Raw genomic sequence first — 17387 nt, 5'->3', positions numbered from 1 at the left:
TCTAGAATGGCAGAAACTCCTCTTACCAAAATGGGTAATAGATGCTGAATTGTGAGAGTGCCAACGTGAACAGTGGTCCATCGGTCCAGATAGGCCGGGTATAAATCAAATAAATCAAATAAAAAATAAATAAAATAAGAGACAACTAGTGGTCTGTATATGGAGTACAGTGGTGCCTTGACTTACGAAATTAATCCATATTGGAATGGTGGCTGCATCTGAAAATTTCTGTAAGTTGAATCACCATTTCTCATGGGAATGCATTGAAAACCATTTAATCTGTACGGCTGTTTTTCGTTCTTATGTAGAGGTGCCGTTCTTGAGTTGATTAAATTGTACTCTACCACTAGGGGGAGAATTTTTCTTTTCACCTAAGATGAACTTAGGTTAAAAGAGGGCAGGAAAGGAGGGGGGAAGGGAACACCTTCTAAACAGAACACCTTTAAAAACAAGCACCTTTTAAATAAAAACAAGCACTTTTTAGCTTTAAAAAGGGGCAGGAAAGGAGGGATGGGGGAGAGAACACCTTCTAAATATAACACCTTTTAAAACAGGCACCTTTTAAAGAAAACCAAGCACCTTTTAGCTTTAAGAAAGGGCAGCAGAACACCTTTTAAACGGAACACCTTAAAAAAAGCTACAGAATCCAGCAAGCATTATTCCAGCACAGAAATCATGAAAAGAGAGACTAAATTGCATTTTACAGCCTGCTTGCATCAACAGCCAGCACAGCCCCTCAGAATATTTTCTGATTTTAAGAAAAGACTGGAATCTAAACTGTATTTTACAGCCTGCCTGCATCAACAACCAGCAACCATTATTACAGCAAACAGATCCCCAAAGGAAAAAAGACGAGTCACATTTTAAACCCACACATTTTAAAATAACAGAGGTCACAGTACACAAACCCCAGGAGTTGCAGAATGCAAAAACACTATAAATAAATTTTACATTTTAAAACTATACAGTCAAATTTTCACATTTAATTTTAATTTAATATTAGTCTATTCACATTTTAAATCCACGCTGCAAGACCCATCAGAGCACAGAAACAACCCCCCACCTAGCCTACCGCCCCATCTGCAAAAAAAACCTGTACAGTAAATACAGTGTATGTACTCTCCCAGAACAGGCAGTCTGTTTTTTTAAAAAAAGTCAAACATCCAAAAATAAAAAAATTAAAAGCCAAAAAAAAAACCCCACCAAAAAAAAACACAGTATGTACAGTACAGTGCCAGGCAGTATCAGGTAGTCTGAAGACTCCCTATGCACTCTAACCGCTGGGACAAGCGAAGTAGCGGACAAACAGCCTCTTTGCTGGCCAACAGTCAACTGAAAGTTCAAATTTCACACTTGCCGCCTCCGCTTTTTTTCCTTTTTTTTTCCTTTTTCTTTTTTTTTGGTAACTTGAAGCTCCGGACGCAAGTCCAAGCAATATTTTGCAGCCGGAGCTTTTCATATCTCAAATTTTTCACAACTAGGGACATTCATAAGTTGAGGCACCACTGTATCTGATGTCCTAAAGGCTGCCAATCAGAAGCTGTGTAGCAGTATAGGTGAGAGATAACAGGGCTGCATATAATGCAGTGGGCCACCGAGGGCAATTTGCAATCTGGGGGCTGCATGTGACCTACACACTTCAGGTGCATCCCCAGAATTCAATTTTTTCCCCTGATGGACTAGAGGGCAAAAGAGAGCTTTTCTTTGCTTTCTCTTTGTTGTTGTCAAATCCCTTTCTCATTTTTGTAAGAAAAAATATGTGGGGGGAGAAGGAGCAAATTGAGACCTCTCAAGTTCCAGGAACAGCCATGTGTGGCTGCTGAACCTCTGGAGTTTGCCCGCCCATGTCCTAGTGAGTGATAGGAACCTCCTTGTGTCTGGCTTCTTTTAATGACAGAAAAGCTAGTATTTTTCTCTCTCTTACATGCTTAAGTAATAAAGCTAGTTCCAGAAGACAAAAATGAGCCACATCAATGTTGGGAACATTGGTTCTGGGCTGTTGAACAAGAGGTCTTGCACAACCGTTTTAACTGAATCTGCTGTTAAGATGTTAAATATTTGCATTCTGGAAGATCGTATGTGCAGTTTACCAGACTGGGAGCAGCTGGGTTATTTCTCGAGACATTTGAATATTGCTCAGCTGTGGAGCAACCAAGAAAACTTAACATATTGGAACCAACTGTTCAGAATACTGTATAAACTTTCCGTACACGTCAGATAAACTGTTTTGATTTTATAGTCAGTGGCTGTATTGTAGCAGCTATGTGGTTTAATATAACTATCTACTTGATGAAGTTACAAAACTACTGGAGCCATTTATTTTAGTGCTAAACCAGCTTTGACAAACCAAGTTGGAGCTGGATATACCTAAAGGGTTTGTGTATGTATGTGTATGCGCCAATCTTTCATCCCCTTGCAGCTCCCTGTAAGTTGCCTCATGCCTGGGATTTTTCCATAGCTAAAACAAGGGAAGAGAGGATCTACAAAACTTGTCTGCTTCAATGTGAAAGACTTCACTGTCTTAACCTGGTCTGTGGATAGTAGGGGCCATTTGTATATCACTGAACACATTTAACTTGCCTGATTTCATAAACTAAGTATTTGTGGGTTTTTTAGATAATTTTATTTTATACAAAAAATACACCAAAAAACCACAAAACTAATAAAGTATTTGGTTAGTACTTCAGTAGGTACTTCAGCATCTTAAAAAGCAGAGCCATCACCTTGCCATCAAAAGTCCGCATAGTCAAAGCTATGGTTTTTCCTGTAGTGATGTATGGAAGTGAGAGCTGGACCATAAAGTTGACCGCTGAAGAACTGATGCTTTTGAATTATGGTGCTGGAGGAGGCTCTTGAGAGTCCCCTGGACTGCAAGGAGAACAATCCATTCTAAAGGAAATCAAGCCTGAGTGCTCACTGGAAGGACAGATCCTGAAGCTGAGGCTCCAATACTTTGGCCATCTCATGAGAAGACTCCTTGGAAAAGACCTTGATGTTGGGAAAGTGAGGGCAAGAGGAGAAGGGGACGACAGAGAATGAAATGGACAGTGTCATCGAACTGACCAACATGAATTTGACACAACTCTGGGAGGCAGTGGAAGATAGGAGGGCCTGGTGTGCTCTGGTCCATGAGGTTACAAAGAGTCAGACACGACTAAACGACGAAGAGGACACTACCAGAGGATATACTCTTCAGGCTAGGTTAGGAAAGAACCCTGCCTGAAACCTTGGAAGGTGCTGATTATAAGGCAGCTTCCTATGTTCTGACAGCCCAGTTGCATCCATTACATGCATTCTTCCTGCCTCATCCTCATTCAATGCTTTATTTATTAACTAAATGAAAGTATTGTGCTTTGCTTTCTGTAATAGTTCTCTGCAAGATAAAAGGAGGATTGTATAGTCTATATGAAAATAATGGGGTGGCTGTTGCTATATGTCCCCTGATGATGAGAAATTTATTTATTGGATTTCTATCCCGCCCATCTAGACCAAAGGTCTACTCGGGGCGGTTTACAAATTTAAAAGCAATAAAACCAGAAAACATAGATCCAAGGTGGTGAAAGTATAAGGAATTAAGTTAATTGAACTTAGTATAACCATTAAAGACAGAAATAGTTAATGTAGAAACTAGTGATTTAGGAGCAGACAATCGTACATGTGCAATGTGAAAATGTCTCCTATAGCTTAAATTTGAAAACCACATGAAGCAAATATACTCTAATGCATAGCAGTAAATGAACTAAATAAATTTCAAGATGAAGTTTCTACTTAAATCCCATACTGGCAGTGGCATAAATGTAAAATCTAAGTCAAAGCTCAGAAATGACTGAGGCTATGGTACTTTGGGCACACAATGAGAAGACAAGACTCATTGGAAAAGATAACAGTGGGAAAAGTTGAAGGCAACAGAATAAGACCAAACAAGGAATTCTTTCAATAAAGAAGTAAGAGTTTGCCTTGAGTCTGCAAGAGCTGAACAGGGCTGTTAAAGAAGAGACCTTTGTTAGGTCACTGATTCGTAGGATTGGCATAGGTTAGAAGCAACTTGGTGGCAAATTACAAGGCTCACAATACAGCTGTTTTAGCCAAATACTGCTAAAGAGTTGCTAATGTAACACCCATTTTCTTTGATGTTTGTCACTTCTATAACCTTGCAGCTAGTTTGTACACGTGACAGGTTTGCAATTTTAGAGACTGTGCAAACTGCTAATTGCTTCAATAAATTATGTAACTGAAAACCTACGGCAAATAGACAGTGACAACATAACTACAAATATATAAAATGTTTATTAAATAAGATTTCCCTTTTACATTAAGAGTTTCACTGATTAAGAGTACCTGTGAAAGGAGGCTTTGTAGGTAGTTTGGGGCAAGAAATGATTAACTCATTAAGTAATTGCAAAGGAGCTTGCTCTTTGGCCAGTATATGGTCTACATCTCTTGTTTCTTGGTCTTCCTGATTTTTCTGCTTTTCTCTTGATGAACTGTTTCACATTCCAAAGCGGCCAATTCAGAAAGTCGTCTGAGGTATTCAGGAGGAGCTCCCCTGAGAGGGTCTGGGAAGCAGTAACCTAGGAGAACAATAAAGGACTCTGCTTGATTATTCACCATCACTGTTAATTTATTTATTGAATCTATAAGGTTCTCTTGCAAAGCACCTGAGGCAGTGTTACACAAACCACCACAAAGAAAAAGTGGTAAGTCACTTACTACACCTTAAAATAAAACTTGGGGGGGGGGAAGCTATAAGTGGGCTGGGAGAGACTTCAGGATACATTTGGAAACACAATCTTCCTAAGGCAACAAGTGGAAAGTAGGTGCCACACTCTGGCTCACATAGGGAATCAGAGTGACACAGCCATTCAAAAATTAGTTACCAAACAAATGGACAAATTCCAAATTTTTTAAAAGTAACAGCATTGGAGAGTCTTCAGAAGTGGCCTTAGCTGGGCTATTCACTTCTAAATGACTTCAGTAGCAGACCTATATGCCAGAGAATAACTGCAAGATGCTAATACAGAACAATAAATCCAGCATGTTATTGTATAACTGTCTCAAAGATCATTGAAATACCCAGTAAGTTCTGAACAATGCTCATAGTAAAAACAATTTATATAATGCCTGAATGTATTTTTTCTCTGAAGTCTCATTTAGTTCACTGTGCTTGCTGCCATGTATATGCATCAGCAGCCAATATGCAATGAAGCACATCCCCCAGATATAAAAAAGTGATGTTGGTTTTAAAAAATTGTGACTTAGGAATTTTGGTAAATCCAGAATAATGGTACATACCTCATTAATTCATTTTCTCCTACTTAGCTGACTGAAGCAGTTAAACATTGAATTACAAACACCAATACATATATTATGCCTTGACTACCTGAAGTATTAAAATAGGCAGAAGGATGTTCATAGTAAACTAATGAGAAAATGAGTCTATCTTTAAAATACATTCTGGTCATAACATGATTAGGAAATAGTTACCAGAGTTGAACTTGGATCCATCTGGAAATGAAATTAAACTAGAATATCTGTTGTGTTTTTTCAGCCTATAAATGCACAAGAGCACACATTAAGCAATAGAATGTATTACATTGTTAACTCAGTGGCAATAAACACTGACCTCAAAAATATTGTGAACATGTGAATGGGAGATCAAAGCACCTCGATTGATGAATCATATGCATCTGGTGCAAACATTCCTGTATCAAAAACACTACTTGCTGGAACAGTAACCACCCAAATTCCTAATAATAACCCTTAACAGGCATTGAAGTCTTTGTACTGGTAGACTATGACACGGGGGGCTAAAATGATCAGAACCTTTCTCTAGAGTTAACATTTCTGAGCAACAGAAATAGGAAAAGAGCCAGTTCCAAGAATTTTTTGTGCTAGTTACAGCATTTTCACAAATGTTCTCAGTCAGCAACATTTCACTTGCATACAGCCTGATATATGATAATGAAAAAGCTAATGGCTCAATCCTACGAATTACCTCCTGGGCACAATTTCTCACTGTGTTCAGAGGAACTTAATGAACTGTGTAAAAGATTGAAACCTAGAGATATTTAATCATTTGGAGCTAAATTAATTGCTAGCCTCAAGTAGACTAGACCCATTGCATGAACAGGATTTGCCAAGTAGGGCCTTACATACATTCCAGTGGGCCCACTATAGCAACTAGAGATGGGCACGAGCCTTGGTTCAGGGATTTGTGCTGGTTCGTACATGTGAGACCATAAGTGTCTCACGTTCTCTTCTCCCATTCTGTCCAGTCAATGACCCATTCACCGGTTGGAGCACACTCCTCTCTTCAGCTGTTCGACCAGTCTCTGGCAGTAGCATAGGGTTGCCCGTCCTGCCTCCTTGTTCGACTGGGCGATCAAGGGAGCAGAACAGGGAAGCCCATGCTCCTGCTGGAGACTGGTTGAACAGCTGAAGAGAAGGAGTGGAGCGGAGCGCATGTCAGCTGGTGAGGGGGGGAATCCAGCCAGGGAAGTGGGGGGAAGGAAACACTTAGCACTTCTGGTGCCATGTATATGAATGGGCACGAACCTCCGAACTGAGGTTTGTGCCCATCTCTAGTTGGGACTAACAATCATGATAATTACGTACAGTACAAGCAAGAAATATTTCTTGCAGCTGCTCAAACCCAATACACTAAATTCCAGAAGTCTGCTCAGTTTACAATTACGGCCCAGTATCCTACTGCTAGTCCCATCCACTAAATCAACTGCTAAATTGTACATCAACAATTCTGTAAATCCCACAGGTTTATTCTAGCAATAGGATACCGACCAATGAAGTTTTAAAAACACACTCAACCTCCTTATCTTTATCTTGCCCACTAAGTTCTCAAACACCTCTCCAAAGAGGTAAGTCTTCAATTGCTAACTGGAGGAAATGAGGGAAGGGGCCAATCAAACCTGAGGAAGGAAGATCCAGAAGTTGGGAGAAGCAAAAACAACAAGAAAAGCTCTCTTGAGGCCTTACTTGAAAGCAGGCTTTGACCAAGATAATCTTACACTGACTGGAAGGGCCACTAAGGCACAATCCTATTTCACTTAATTTTTCAAAAAATGATCCACTGTAGGAGTGGTTCAACTCTTATTAGGCTTGCATAAGGAAGTATCTAGTACTTCCTTATGCAAACAGAAATCTTGATCCTCTCAATTTGAACTTGCCCAACTACTAGTCTGAAATCAAAAGGGACTTTTGCAGACTTGAGTATTATTCTCTAGCATTGCTCAGCTGGATCCTGCTGGATGAAATTAAATGTGACTGGCCTGTTGAGTCAAGTCAAGCAGGTATTCAGATGGGTAAAAGTCAAGGTGATTATGCATGCCCACAGAAGAGATGTAGGATGTAACTGAATATATGAAAGACTAGTGCCATGTGAGCTGACTTCTTCTAATGCAATGGGACATTTTCTTCCTCTCCCCTGCTGACTCCCAAGTCCAATATGAACAAGTTACCCAACACTCCAAGGCAGGAAAGTGGGGTCCATTCTATTGGAGATACCCATTATGGTTGGTAGATGGACACAACTGGATGCAATTCTAAATAGTTTTATTTTCATTGGTAAGTCATTTTTCCTTTTTAGTCATATAACCATATTTCTAGAACAATTTTTATAGGTGAGTCTAGTGAAAAACTTTATTGGTTTATTGCTATAATTGTGGGCACTACCTTTTTCTGAAGAAAGTGTTTATAAATGTCTTACCTCACAGCACCAATTTCTCCTGCTCCACTGAGCATCTCTGATGTCTTCAAAGGGTCTGGTTTCCACGAGTACACCCTTCTTTTATTTATATCCCCCATGGCTATTTCTCCTCTACACAAAGATCATGATGAAGAAACATTGCCAAAATGACAGGTTTTACAGGAATGCAAATAAAACATGATACAACTTCTCTTTCATATACTAGTGTTGTGAGGAAGTACTTATGGCTTAAAATAGACACAAAATTTGTATCGGCCGTACCATGTTCAGTTGCTTGTAATTTCCTCATCCATAATACTTAATGTGTTTATTTCTAGCTACAGTCTATATACTGTGCATATCCAGAGCACATGCTTATTCTTTACTATGCTTCTATTTTTAGTACAGCTTTTAAAGACATAATGACTTAGGAGAATTATAAGCAGTGGAATGAATTCATTAACTTAAATTTTGCAGATCTGATGGCATCTATAACAATTCTCAATTAAAATGCCAGAGCTACAACTGGCACTGCCTTGGTCCCAATGTATCTGCTTCAAAACATGTGCAAACAAGTGCTGTATGCACTCTTGCCGTTGACTACAACCAGGAATGTGAATTACCTGTGTGTATACATAACTAAAGTGCCAATCATTTCATGGGTAGGAAGAGGAAGTGAATGGATATATTAGATCGCTCCACCCCCACCATCACCAAATATGATTTGTGGTATTGAACTCATTACTGACCCAGTTACTGAAGTAGGTTTTTAAACTGTAAAATCTGGTACATACAGTTCAGCCACCACACACCTGCATCCTTCTGGGTCAAAGTATTATTCATTTTGATATGACAATGCTTATTGTTTAGGAAAACAGCTTTGAATCCAACTCAAGGGGTAAAATTCTCTTATTCGAACTTAACTGCCTTAAAAAAACAAAAGGGAAGCTTACCTGCTTTTGTATAGGTTTCCAAAAGTAAAGTGTGAGGAGGTAGATGGAAGCAAGCATAATGGTGGTAAGCCAAGCTCATCATTACTGTAAGAGGAGATGATGATGATAATGATCAACACTACTACTACCACCACCACCACCACCACTACTACTACTACTACTACTACTACTACTACTAATAATAATAATAATAATAATAATAATGCTAATAATGCTAATGCTAATGCTAATGCTAATGCTAATGCTAATGCTAATGCTAATGCTAATGCTAATGCTAATAATAATAATAATAATAATAATAATAATAATAATAATAATAATAATAATAATAATAATAATAATAATAATAATAATGTGGTGAGGCTCAAACTCCCATTTTACTACTGCCAAGCTCCTCTAGAAGAGACATGGTATAATCAAGAGATTTGGGTGTGAAGGGCTCACTCCTTGTGAACTCTGACCAAACCAGTCTTCTGAAAGCTATGTGTACAGGTAGTAGTACAGATTAGCATTATTATTTTTAAAGAACTAGATTATTTCTTTAGTGGATTTTTTTGGCCAAACCTTGTTGGCATACATTTATGCCACACGAGCTGGATGACACCATCCTCTAGTGACACAGATTTTTACTGTAATTAAATTAAAAACTTCCTATTCCCCCCTTCAGGGTCTGGGGCTCCCTATCGATCCTCTGCACCCTTGGGAAGGCTTTGAAGCCTTGGGATGAAAGAAATTATGGGAGCCTTTCATACTGGAATTCAATTAAAAATATATCTGACATCAACCAGTGGTGTAAATTTATGCCAATGGTTTTTCAGTTATTGAATCAATGATTGTGATGCATTTGAATTTACTGATAAATTTTGTAAGAAACTGTTTCCCCCCAGCTGTTATGTCTTTTTTGAAAGAGTGCCATCAGACAGCTGGATAGCTCAGTGCTTTAGATATCTGGCTGCAGAGGATAGGAGTTCAATGCCCTATTTTAATTATAACGTAAACCATGATTGTTTTTATTAATTTTACAACAGACATTATAATGCTTGATAATTTATTCAGACAACATGTAGCTTAAATGGTTGCAAAGGGATCTGTCTGTATTGAGCGATGTCATGCTCATGTCCACAAAGCAACCTGTACATTTTAAAGCAATTTGCATACAATCCAGCGTGCTCTGTAAAGTATTATCAGTACTGTTATCGCGTTGCAAAAGGATTTGAAAGCAATAAATGGCAGCTTCATGTTCTTTGCTAGTTATATACTACAGCTGAACTAGGTTTGGTGCAGTAGCAAGCAAAGTTTTGGCACACAGACATCACAATTTTATTTATTCATTTACTGCATTTTTATGTCTCCTTTCTCCCAGTTGAAAGGACTCAAGGTGGTTCACAATAATGTTTAAACAAACAGGAATTAAACAAATACTGAAACCATTAAAGTGCTATTAAACATTAAAATGCACATCTAAAAATAGCAACTGATTTCTATGAGAAAGGACTTCTATACATAGAAGTAACACTGGTAGCGCTGATTGTTGAAATTGGTAGAATCTGGCTCTTTTCTATGAACAGGAAGTTGCTGATATTTTGATATAGCTACCTGATAGTTCCAACTATGGCTATACAATGCTTTCCTAATTTATTATTTTGAGATTCAGATTTGGGTTTAATCTGATCTGGGCCTGATCTTATCAGACTCACAACTGAATACCAATCAATATTCAGAAATCCAGGTCTTCATGCATGGCTGTAACTTTTTCCTGTTTTTTCATGGATACACTTGAACTTCAGAGAACTTTGAAATTTAGACCTGTCAATGAGTAAAGTCTGGATCTCCACCTTCCCATTCCCATCACCACCCTAGTGTTTTCCTCATATGTTGCTGTTTTGCACTATGAGAATAAAAATGTTTAGGGTCATATAAGAACACAAGACAACAATATCATACCTGTTTGGAAATGGATTAGCAGCTCCTTGTGCCATCAATGTAACAGGAGAGGAGGCTGTTATTGCTGAATATCGCTCACATTCCTGAGTACGACTTGGCATTGCAGCATTTCCATCAGACTTTCTCAGGCCATATGCACATGTATATTCTCCTCAGAAAGATAATTTGAAGTAGGTTACATGGAATATCATGCCTAAACTTCAAATACTATACTTATAGTTACCATCTTAATGCTAACTGCTTAGAAGGTCTGGAGAGTCCTTCTCTGAAATTGTACTTACAAACACATGCTACCATGAATACAGTTCTGCAGATAAAATCAAAACAAACACTTGGCTTTTTCATTTCAAAACCACAACTGAAATTTGTTGACCAATATCTACAATATAGACATTCTGATTAGAGATGAGGGTATTCGTATACGGATATGAATAGCCCCGCACAGGTAGACATAACGAGGATCCAGCCTCACTGGGCCAGATGGTCCACTCACTGATCTGCTACAGGCATCACGGAGCCTTCCAATGGCTGGAGATCGTGTTCAGCGAGCCACTCTTCAACCTAGCAGAGAGGCTTGTCGTCCCGCCTCCTGCCAGGAGTGGTGAGCTGAATGTGACCTCCAGAATCATTGGAAGGCTCCGCAAAGCCTGTGCCCATGGCATATCAGTGAGTGGACCAATGACCCCATGGTGATGGACCCTCCTTATGTCCACCTGTGTGAGTGTATTCATATACAAATACCCCTAACTCTAATTCAGATCCTTATAATGGGGACCTTGCTATTGGCATTTACACCATGGAACCAGAACCATAGTTTCCTGTGGCCCTTCGTTGCTTCCTATGCAGCTCCTGAATCTTATGGGGGCTCAGTTACTTCTTCTGAAAGGAAAGCTGCTGTTCCTTGCCCTCCTTGTTTACCTGCTGCTAGTAATGGCAGGAATTATCTCAGTGGAGGCTGATAGATGATATAATTGTGCTCAAATCTGTACTTGGAAGGCAGAGAGGGGAATATAAGCAAGCAAGTGTACATCTGTCTGAGATAAGATGTTCATGCATGTGCACATGAACATATGTGTACAGGGCTGAAAAGGCTACATGCTCAAAGTTTACAGTTTCCATCTGCTGGAACATATCTAGTATTATTTTATGATGCCTACCTTAATCTCACCTCACCTACAGCCCAGGAGCAGGATCTGATCTGGTCTGGTCTAGCTTTTTACAAGCTGAACACAATCTTCCTTAAGAGATAAACCATTTATGGTATAAGAATGACCAACTTTCACCACCTCAATTGGAGGGCTGCCACTGCTCCCCAACCTTCTCCTGATAACAAACTCCCCAAGTTTTTTAAAAATACGTTTTGGCTTGAAATAGCCAATTTGTGCACTGTATGAGACACAATCAACCAGCTCAGGCATTACCTCCTCTGCATACCTTATCTCGGCTCACAGATCATTTATTTGAATGCTGGAAGTGGTGGGAAATTCACTTCTAGTTTGGAAAAGAGGCCTCTACTCTAAATAATTTTCTACCCCCTTTGTAATGCTCCAAATGGCTCCAATCTGAAGCTTAAAAACAAGTGGGAGATGTAGGGGTCTAAGAGCCTCCACTCTACCTTGTTGTAGGCAAATGAAAAAGAGAAGGTATTATGGTTGAATTGCTATGGTTACATCAGAAAAGGACCATGGACAAATATGTAACAGGGACTTGTTCAATTGGTAGTCCCAAACAGAGTAAGCCACTATATCATAAATCAACACCTATGTAAATTCCACTAATTAAAGAGTTTACTCTAGTTGGGAATAGCAACTAGGCCTATATTTTACAGTTTCTTTTATGAAATTATTTTACAATAAATTTGCAATATGATAAATTTAAATGGTGTACTTTGTTTCATCCTTTTTGTTTTTATCACTGCATTCTTCCAACTGTTCTCAAACAGACGACCTCCAAATGATTTTCCTGAGACGTTGGTATCCGAAAATCTTTGGTCACATGTTATGATTGGCAATTTTTGTTCTTTTGGTGGCTGAGAAGGGAGACACTTGCTGCTTCCAACATCAAAATAAAACAATACAGAGGACACATGCAAACATTAATTAGTGAATGCTTTTCACTTGTTGTCAGGCATAAACATTTGTAACTGGGTCATCAAGAAAACTGGTTGCTGGCACTGCCATGCTTTAAACAAATTCTACCAAAGGTCTCTTGGGTAGGATCTGCCTGTGTAATGAGAATGGTGGCAGCAGTAGCAGATTGTCACTGATTAAAGACACCCTTCTGTCAATATAGGATGCATGCAACTTCACTGCATTGCATGCAAGCCAAACACACCCCAAAATTGCAAAAGAAAGCCTTTAATCAGCAGCAATCTGTTGCTGCCAATGATGTCATTCCTGTTGCTCAGATGGACCTGCAAGACAGGATGCCAATCTATTATTCCGCATGAACTCCTCTTTCTCCGACTAACTTGCTGGCTAAATGGGTATTATGAAAAAAAATCGGTGGCTTCAAATGTTCTAAATCGAGGAACCTCTTTTCATATATATTTGTGAGAAACCCTGAACAATGGCATCAATGTTGCAAAGAATCTTGGGACAGAAATAGTGTTCTGGGATGCCTGCTTTATTAATGGAAGGCACTGTTGTTAGCTTCTGAACCTCACTCTTGCTCAATATGAACTCCTGAATGCACATCTGAGTGCACTTCCAAATGTGCATTTTAAGGGAAAATTGAGTGGAATGGACAAGATGTATTTCAGGGAAGATTCCTTCTATTATTGATCTTCCTGTTAAAGGACATCAGTAGGTCTTGAAAGAAACAGAGGATTCTCCAAAGGTAGGTTGAAAGCTGCTATTTTATCACAAATGCAATAATCCTGAAGTGCCTATTTCATTTTCTTTTCACTGCCATAATTTTATCAAGTTATTAAAAAGACAAACTTTCTGTATTCTGAACCATTTTTGTTATCATTTAAACTTTAATGTATCTCAGACAATACCCTCTGATTTCCTTTTCCTGTCTCGTACACAAAGAATGCTAGTTGAGATGAGAAACTTCAGAAGGTTAATGAAATAAACTCCAAAACTGTTTAAATTTAAGGAAAAAATAGGATGGACGAAAAACGGAGCATTTGTCTCTAAGCATCTCTCTCTGTGTATCACCAGCAGACAGTTTCAGCCCTGTGATGATTTACAATAGGAAGAGACTCAAGGCAGCAGCCTACAACTATACTGTTCTTTGTTGTTCATGATGGAGGTTGAGGAGAAAAGCAAAAGGAACACTTGGTATTGATACAGCCTTGGGCTAAATCCAATGTGTTGCTTGAATCCTGAAACTTCCTTCCCTTTTGGGAGCTGCAAACAGATGGATACCCAGCCCTCTGGAGCTTTTTTAAGGGGAGGCGTACTTTACGGACTGTAGTGAGGAGAGATTGTCCTCTCCTGTCACATATGCTGAATTCCTCTATTGCATGAACATCCAACGTCAGATATAGTATCTTGTCAATATGCAGTCCCTCATTTACAAAGAGATTAGATTGCCCCACTACTACGGTATAGCAGGGGTCTCCAAACTACGGCCCACAGGCCACATCTGGCCCATGTTGCCATTTTATCTGGCCTGTTGCTTTCAGCCCGTGTGCTTGGACGAAGGTGTATATCTGTCCATCTGTGTGTGCATGCGTGCATGTGGGTGTGTGCAGGCAGGCATGCATGTGTGCGACCAGGCATCTGTCTGTGCAGGGGCTGATGTGTGTGTAAGTGTGGGTCGGAGTGCACATGTGTGCATTCCTTTGGTCCTCAAAAATATCGCAAATATATGATGTGGCACTCTGTGTGAAAAATTTGGAGAACCCTGCAGTAGAGCTATGGAAGAACGATCATGATTTTTTGAAAGAAAGTTGGGAAAAATCCTAAATTATTTTTAAAACATACTATGGGAGAAGGAACCTTATCACATGACTTTGATATTTCTTTCACTTTCATTTACTTTTATTTTTATTTACTTTTATATCATGCGCCACATTGAAATACTTACCTTTCTGAAACACAAAGAATCTCTGGAAGCTTGCCATCATGTACCTCAGAATCTGCAACAGATAAAGTGGTAATTGTTCACACAGATCCAGTTATTCCATTTTCTTATGAAAATTTACATTGCCAGGTATATGCTTCAAAACAATGAAATAAATATTTTATAGTAACAAAACTCCTACTTTAGTTAATGTGCACTCAAGCCTACCTTGCCTGTTTTGGTGGTCCTCCTAGGAAAGTGATGGCGCACCTATGGCATGTGTGCCATAGCTGGCACATGGAGACCTCTCCATGGGCACGTGAGCCAAAAGTCACTGGAGCACCCCCCACCCCTGCAGCTGAATTTCAAACTGCACAATGGTAAGCCACCTATCCCTGCTACCTTCCTTGGTTGCGGCACTTGTAAATCAGTTCTTTTAGAGATCGGAGATAAGGCTGCTTTATTGTTTACTGCTGTAGAACAGCCTGGGGCAGTCAATCCGGCTTGTGAATTACTACGGCTTGTGAATTACTACTACCGCCAGATGTGACTGCAAGCAGGAGGGAAAGCTCCAATTAAGGTGGGAAGGAAGGTGCGAGTGAGGGACATGTGGATTCATCAAGCTTGTTTAAATGTAATATTGCATCTGGGTCCCCAGATGTTCTTGGACTAAAACTTCCAGAACACTTCACCACTGGCTGTGCTGGCCAGGATTTCTGAGAGTTATAGCCCAAGAACATCTTGGGACTCAAGGTTGGGAACCACTGATCTAGACAAATAATCACATCTCTTGACACTAAATCGCACACTCACTAAATGCAGATTAAAATCTTAAAGCTTGTCATTCCAAAAGGACAAGCTTTTACTACTTTGAATGGAACAGCAAGTTAATCATTAAATGCATGTTACTAGACAACTACTCCTCTTATTATTTTCCTCTTTCAAATAAACAGTACTGTAATAATAATAGCAATGATTATTATTATCACATTGCACTTTTTATTTCTCATCACAGCTGGTGCATGTGGTTGGACCAAAGGAGCAAGTCTAAACATTAGCAGTCAAGACCTAAAAATATGCTGGTGAGATGGCATATTTCCAAAATCACTGATTTTTTGTTTTCAGGAAGCAAATTGATGTTTGTTATTCCTTTTTGGCACCAGGACAACTCTTACTGCTATTGTTCTATTTATTAAGACTCAGCTTTGTTTTCTTTGGTCCTCTCATGATTATGAGACCTCTTTTACTTTCAAAGTTGAATCTCTAATAAGGTCTCCTTTGTCTCAACTCGTTGCAATCGAAACCCTGCTTCCTCCAAGCGCGACGTGGAGGAGGGATGGAAGGGGTAGCTACTCGAGGTTTGCCCCAGCCATCTATCTCCTTTAATAGGGGTTTACATGCAACGATCTTCTGCTGTCCGTCATGGGAATAAACCCCATTTGGTTCAACGTGACTTCCTTCTTATGACTGGAGTACATACCTACGGAATCACACACAGCTCCAACAACTCCTTACAACAGTGGTTCCCAACCTGGGACTGCGACTCCCAGACACGCCGATCAGCTGAACTGCTGGTGAAGGCTTCTGGGAATTGCAGTCCAAGAACACCCGGGTTTCCCAAGGTTGGGAACCACTGCCTTACCACATCCTTGTAAGGTAGACCACTCTGAATTCGAAATACTCCTTTACTGAAGTTACTGGGCGGTGAAACAGCAGCACGCCCTAGCCAGTTTCCCCTCCGTTCCTGAAGAGGCAAAAACAACAACCATGTGGCAGCGCCCCCCCCCCAGGCCCGCCCCGCAAAGCCCCCCCCCCCCAAGCCCGCCCCGCCGCCTCCAGGCGCACTCACGCACCCCCTTGCTCCAAGCGGCTGCGCGGTCGACTCCTACTCATCGCGGCCCTTCCGCGCTGCTCGCTCGGGGAAAGGCAAAAGACGGCGGCTCAGGGGCGGCCAAAGAGCCGGGCCCTTCTCCTCGGGAGGCTTGGGGGAGGAGGCAGGAGCCCCTTCGGGCGCTCATGGCCCTCCTGCGCGGCAGCCGGCGCCCAAGAGCGGAGCGCCAGCATCCCGGGGCCCCCTCTCCCCCGCCAGTCTCCGCTGCTGCTCCTGCTGCAGCGCCGGCCCGGGACAGGCGGGGAACGAGGCCCTCCGATTGCTAAGCAACCGAGGGAGCCGCAATAAAGAGGCGCGGGCCGTCCGGCCGTCCCGGCTAGCAACCAAAGCGTGGCTAGTGAGGGCGTCGTGTTGGGCAGAGCTCCGCGGCCTGTCATGTAACCATGTTATCTGTGCCACGCCTCTCAGCGAGAGAAACGGTCTCCTCCTGGTCGTTACTCTGCGCTGGGAAGAGCTGCACCGGTTGAATCTGCGCCTGTTTAAACGCAGGATTAAACGAGGGAGGTTTTGCGGGTAGAGGCAGCTAAAAGTCAATTGCGATCCTAACAAGCTTTAGAGCACCATAAAATATAGCACATTTTGTTGTGGAGCACACCTTTCGTGGGTTACACTGTCGTCCGCACTTCATTTGACCCATGAGAGGCGTTTGGTGGGCACAACTATGCATCTTAATTATGTGTAGGAGGGCGGAACGAGAGGCAAAAAGAGGACTCCCGAAGTTATGAAATGAAAAAGGATCAGTTTGGGCAACCACTCTTCTCTCCCCGCCCCCCTTTCTCTTTCTTTAATTTTGCCAGCCTGCTGAAACAGACCAACATCCTTCGGAATTCACTTCCATGGAGCTCTCGTTAGCTCTATGGCGTCTGGCAGTTCTCATCCTCAC

General features: G+C 40.8%; 1 protein-coding gene across 6 annotated transcripts; it reads right to left on the bottom strand.

Annotated features, from left to right (window-relative positions):
* Positions 1-4268: 4268 nt before the first annotated feature.
* Positions 4269-16830, bottom strand: C4H8orf89 (chromosome 4 C8orf89 homolog). 6 transcript variants are annotated; one of them, XM_020812760.3, is made up of 8 exons: positions 16467-16755; positions 14638-14689; positions 12487-12650; positions 10600-10750; positions 8656-8739; positions 7724-7834; positions 5485-5549; positions 4269-4571 (listed from the first exon to the last, which is right to left on the bottom strand). In XM_020812760.3, the coding sequence occupies exons 1-8, from the start codon at positions 16504-16506 to the stop codon at positions 4432-4434; spliced, it is 807 nt and encodes a 268-aa protein (XP_020668419.3). In that variant the 5' UTR covers positions 16507-16755; the 3' UTR covers positions 4269-4431. The 6 variants fall into 6 exon arrangements, with proteins under 6 accessions (XP_020668419.3, XP_020668436.3, XP_020668428.3 ...); XM_020812777.3 differs by having other exon boundaries at positions 10600-10747; positions 16467-16752; XM_020812769.3 differs by having other exon boundaries at positions 12487-12647; positions 16467-16746.
* Positions 16831-17387: the final 557 nt, after the last annotated feature.

This window comes from Pogona vitticeps, chromosome 4, assembly GCF_051106095.1.
Source record: "Pogona vitticeps strain Pit_001003342236 chromosome 4, PviZW2.1, whole genome shotgun sequence".
Classification (NCBI taxonomy): Eukaryota; Metazoa; Chordata; class Lepidosauria; order Squamata; family Agamidae; genus Pogona; species Pogona vitticeps.
Note: the sequence above shows the minus strand (reverse complement) of the source record. Positions and strands in the feature narration are given on the sequence as shown.